Here is a 5297-nt window from a genome sequence, read left to right as displayed (position 1 = left end):
AGCCTTCTACTGGTACAACATCATTTCTTATTTTGTTTTTCCAGCAGCCATATGATTATACACGGGTTGGAATGGGAACAGTTTCCCTAACCCCTTTCAATGTGATGACTTCTTTTTTTTATCTAACTCTTCTTGCCACCAGGCGGTTTTACTTAGCATGAAAGGGACTTTTTATTGTGGGGGGATAAAGATTAGCTGTCTTCTTGGCCTTAGTTAAATTGCTGCAGACTAATCTCCTTAACCCATTTGCTTCCAGTGCCCTCAGAATAGGACGGAACTGGGCATCTTCAAAAGTTAGTAAAGAAAGGAACCCCGGGGAAGAGACCTTTGAGCTTCGCGACTCTGAGCCGACAGGTGGAGGACAATACACCTGGTACCCTTTCAGCACAATCCCTCACACAGGAACCCTGGGAGCTAATGGGTTAATATCAAATTCTACACTCAAGTTATTTTTATTACCACCGCCAAGAAGGTAACGTTTTCTTCCTAAAATCAGATGATTAAGCTCATCTTAAGAAGGATCTTTCGAACAGGCAGGGCTGGGTATGCAATTGATTTCTCGTTGCCAATTGCGGGGATTAATTAGTGGGTGAACGACAGTCACATAAAGTACAGGTGTAACTGACAAGGAAAACACCCAAACGTTCTCTGCAATCTGCGATACTCAACCGTCGATTTGTAAGCACAGGTCCCTAATTTACTTATAAGTAAAACAAACTGGGGTAAAAGAAAGGAAAAAAACTGCATATAAATTCCCATGGTCGGCCGTGAAATAAAAAACGGGATGACTCGATTCCCGACCATGAGCTTCCCTTATTTAAGTTGAACAACAAGAGGACAGGAAGGCAGTAAAGAAAAGAATTAAGAGAATAGTGAAGTGCATATTATTGTTTACCGCCATTCCTGCATTTCATGAAAGTCAACAAAAGTGCACATACCTACTAGCAAAAGAGTCTTGAAGTAGGTATTGAAGAATAGTTAAAGGCATTCCTATTTCATATCTGACATTAAAAAGGAGAGAGAGAGAGAGAGAGAGAGAGAAATTATATACTACGAGTTTTGTTTACGAAGACAAGCTGAGTTCCGGGTCATCTCTCGTGTCCTCCTCTCCTCCTCCTCCTCCTCCTCCTTCCTCCCCTCCCCCCCTCAGTTCAGGTTGCCATGCAGGACTCTTTTTAATATCTCCTTTCCACTTACAACGGTGTGCGTGCTTTGACTTCCGTGTTGCAATAGTTTGAAATGAAAACGTTCTCTTGTGGGGTTCCATCACACGTCATGCTTATTCTTTTATGTATTATTATTTTTTTCCTTTACTCGTTGTTTGTTCATACCTCAGGGTTCATTTATAATTTAAGCTTCCTAGTACCTCTTCCTCAAAGGTTTATTTATGCAAATTACACGTTCGTCTTCTGTTGCTGTTCATCATCATCATCATCATCATCATCCCAACTTTAATTCCCACTTAATACAAGTTGTTAAACTACAAAAACCATTAAGAAAATGTAAATAGCATACGAGAGAAAATTAAGAAGCAATTAGTGTAATATATTGTAAACTAAGAGGTGCTTGAAAGCCCATCAGACTCTTAGTAACTACAGTACTATATGTTTCTTGTTATTTTTACTGTTCGTTAAACAAGAGATTTTAATGCATTCACTAATAAGATCTTTGTCAGCCAAATATATATACACCTAAGCGATGTATTTGACTTGTCAGTAGAGGAGCGGTAACCATTGTCGCCACCAATTTTCTCAGACTTATTCTGAATCTTGCACTTACTCATATTCAGTTAGTACAAGAAATCATCTAGTGCATTACACCTGCTAACTTATATTTTATTGGAAAAAAAGAAAGAAAGCTGTAACTAGAACCATCTCCATATCCCGTGAGCTGCACAGGAATTCGAGGTAGGTCCAGTAACAGAACTTTCATTCCTTATTCCTTATCCTAATTTACTTTTTTCAACGTTCGTATTTCGTTTACCATAAGCATCAGCCATTATATATATAGGAGAATATCAGGAAGGACTTAAACACAGGAGTAAAGTTGTTTTATATATTTCATGAAATAAATTATACAAAAATAACATGTAACCACCTAACGTTAATATCACAGCTGGAGTACCGTGACAGAGAGGGAGGGAGTGTGTGTGACTAAGGGAAAAAATAAAAGGTAAACAATGCGAGTGACTCATAAAATAGGAATGAAAAAAAAAATCCGTCTCAGGTTACAAGTCTTAAGTGTCCCTACTCCTCCACACAGGCGCCTCTGAGTGTCCACTTGGCTGGTCAACCTCTTCAGTCCGAGGGCGTCACCTCTATTTTTGTTCCTGCTACTAGATGATTTTATTGAGCCTTGGGAGAGATATTAGGTTGTGATGGAGTTAATGAGGACATTTTCTGACCGCATCACTACAGATATTTTCTCCTAAGCTCATATAATACATCTTCAGGTAGGAGAAATAAAAAAGAATGGGTGTCATCGGACTGCGAGGTTAAAGATCTTATGGAAGCGGAGGAGGGTTCGGGTTTGCCTCTCCTTAAGGCAGGCCGTGTCAGTGCAGTGGGTTGGGTTTCGTTCTTGGCATTCCATCACTTAGCTCTCTTTATTGTTTTTCTGGCTGTGTGTTATGGTTGGCATTGACTGAGAAGTGATTGGTTTTCATTGTTTGCATACCATCACTGTTAGATTTACTTTTATGTTCTTTGGAGACCATAGCTTTCAACACGTAGCCTTTTTTATATGTGGTGTTAATAGGATTCGTAACTGCTGATATTTTTTTTTGATGGTTCCTTGCAATTACGCAGCTTTCTTGAAAACTATAGCAATTATATTCATTTCCAATATCTACTGACTCTTCAGTTAGTTCTTGTACCAGTTTATTGTGTTCTTTTATCTCTTGGTAATGGTGCTGATTGACAATGTGATTATAACAATACTAATGATTCGGCCACTGCTCTACGTCCACTTTGCACTTGAAGGACAAATTTATCGTATACCTGATGCATCAATAAAACTGAACAGTAAAGTCAGGGTCGGCTTCTCGTGAGCTTCGGTTGGAAGTTTTCTAACACCTCTTCCATTGCGATTCATTTTGTACGTCACGCCTTAATAGTCTCTTGTTTAACTTGAGCCATAAATATAAAAAGAATTGACAAGAGACTATTAATGTGTCATGTGCAGAGATGAACTGTTAAGAGAGAGATGCCAGCGAGCCTCCCAAGCCAACGAGAAACAGCGTCCTCAGACTTGCATCTCAGTGTGAAGGTGATGACTAGAAACACTGAGACCACGGAGACGACCACTATTAGTTCTTAGCTCCATCAGTACGACCACGTCTTCTGGGCTGTACTCTTGCCACTTCCAGACAATTTAGAATACCTTTGGATAGACCTGACATACTGAAGGCACTAGAAACCATCTCCATTAACCCCTTCACTAAGATGATGGCTTTTCCGCTAACGCACAATATTATACAACGTAGGAGAGACCCGTCGCAGTGTAGGGGTTAAACTTAGATCAAGTACATTCCGTGAAAAGTATTTGTTCCCTAGTTTCGAGTCCTGGTTTTCCATCCCTACTCTGGAACACGGATTTGAACGCAGCACTATATCACATCTTGCCGCTACCCACACCGAAAGCAACATATAACCTTACACTACACTTTGTATTATGTTGCCATGTTAACACTTAGGAGAGAATATCACAAAACGACGCGACGACCACTCGACAATAAATATTTTGGTGAAGGACGAGGTAAGCTTCAGATCTGCCTGCTACTCCTGACAAGCTTGGTGCGCTCCTCCTTGTCCAGCACGATGAGTTCGGTGATTGGCTGTGGAGGTGGTGAGTGGCGGCCAATAAGTGACCCCAACATCCGGGTCACTGACAGTTTTCTCTGCTTGGGTGAGGTGTTTCCGCCGCAGTTCCCAGTCGCCATGCACCTCTGACCCTTCATCTCCTTCAATAAAGTGTCGAGGGTGTCTACCACGTGTTCACAACTCTCGGCCGTGGACAGTTCTGTGAAGCGGGCTGAGTGGAAGATGGCCAGTGACCTAGCCTCATCTTCCTCAACCTCTCTAAAGTGTCCCAGGTCGCTCTTGTTGCCCAGCATCAACACGCTGGCTGATGGCCGTCTCTCATTCAGTTCCTGCAATAGCAAGGATAACATGGGTTAGAGATGCTGGTAAAACTGGTGGAGATGGGATATGGTCATGTAGTCTTAACGACTGGCTACCAAGTTATGCAACAAGAAATTTAAGTCACAGAAAAGACTCCAAAGTATATGTCCAGATCTAAGAAAAGTATTTTTACCTGAAGTGTGTTGGCAGCCGTGAAGTAAGACTCCTTGTCATTGATGGCGTAGACAACAACAAAGGCCTCGGCCCATTGGAGGTGAGCGTTTGAGGCCGTCTGACAGCCCGCCGAGGTGTCCATGATCTCTACAGGCTGGGCAGCACCGTCCACCTGAAGCACACACCGGTACAGCATGTCTGCAACAAGCAGAGAGACCATATTAGTAAACCATAACATAATATATCTAAAAATATAGAAAAATTTGTGGATCTGGATATTTTTTAACATACTTTCATAAAATACTGTGATCATTAAAACATCGGTCTACTGTCGAAAATCTTCGAGATTAATAAAACATGCAGTTTATGTATGTTAATAACACATTGCTGAAATTTGCTCAAAGACAGTGAAAATATTTCATGTCTCATTACTAAATCTACTTCACACATCAACGCTGAGACTCACCTGTGTCTGATCTGTACTCGCCGATGTAGCGCTTGGTAAGGTAACGTACTGTTAGGGCCGACTTGCCCACCTGACTTCCACCCAACACGGCCACACGGAGAGGCCCACTGCTTCCTTTCTCGTCCATCCTCATATCTGCCACCGTCCCAACTCTCAGCACTAGTAACTCAGAAGCACTAAGCACCCGAACAACCCACAGAAGATGAAGCACAGAGATTCCACGTAGGGCTTGACTGTCACTTCGGTTGGTGTGTGACAGATCTGTCGAGGTACTGTTGGGGTCTGTAGGTTGTCTGATCTGACAGTTGATGGCTTCTGTGAGCTGTCAGAGTGAGTGTTTATAGTTCTTCCGATCTGTCAGTGTGCAGGTGTCCAGTCTGGCAGAGTGAATGAGTAGATATCTTCCGATCTGACAGAGTCCAGTTCTTCAATCTGACAAAGTAAGTGTATAAAGTTCCTCCGATCTGTCAGGTCGCTGGAGGGGTTGTGTTGGCAGGGAGTTGGTAAGGAGATGTGTTGGTAGAGTGCTGGTAACG

At 42.1% G+C, this 5297-nt stretch overlaps 1 protein-coding gene across 1 annotated transcript; it reads right to left on the bottom strand.

Annotated features, from left to right (window-relative positions):
- Nucleotides 1-2104: 2104 nt before the first annotated feature.
- On the bottom strand, nucleotides 2105-5297 carry LOC145404462 (ras-related and estrogen-regulated growth inhibitor-like protein). Its single transcript, XM_080275986.1, has 3 exons — nucleotides 4762-5297; nucleotides 4315-4493; nucleotides 2105-4150 (listed from the first exon to the last, which is right to left on the bottom strand). Exons 1-3 carry the CDS (start codon nucleotides 4892-4894, stop codon nucleotides 3764-3766), a joined length of 699 nt encoding a protein of 232 aa, XP_080132112.1. The 5' UTR covers nucleotides 4895-5297; the 3' UTR covers nucleotides 2105-3763.

Source organism: Coenobita brevimanus, chromosome 63 (assembly GCF_032717465.1).
Source record: "Coenobita brevimanus isolate Jiangsu-jjx chromosome 63, ASM3271746v2, whole genome shotgun sequence".
NCBI classification, from domain to species: Eukaryota; Metazoa; Arthropoda; class Malacostraca; order Decapoda; family Coenobitidae; genus Coenobita; species Coenobita brevimanus.
This window is presented reverse-complemented; position numbering and strand designations above follow the sequence as displayed.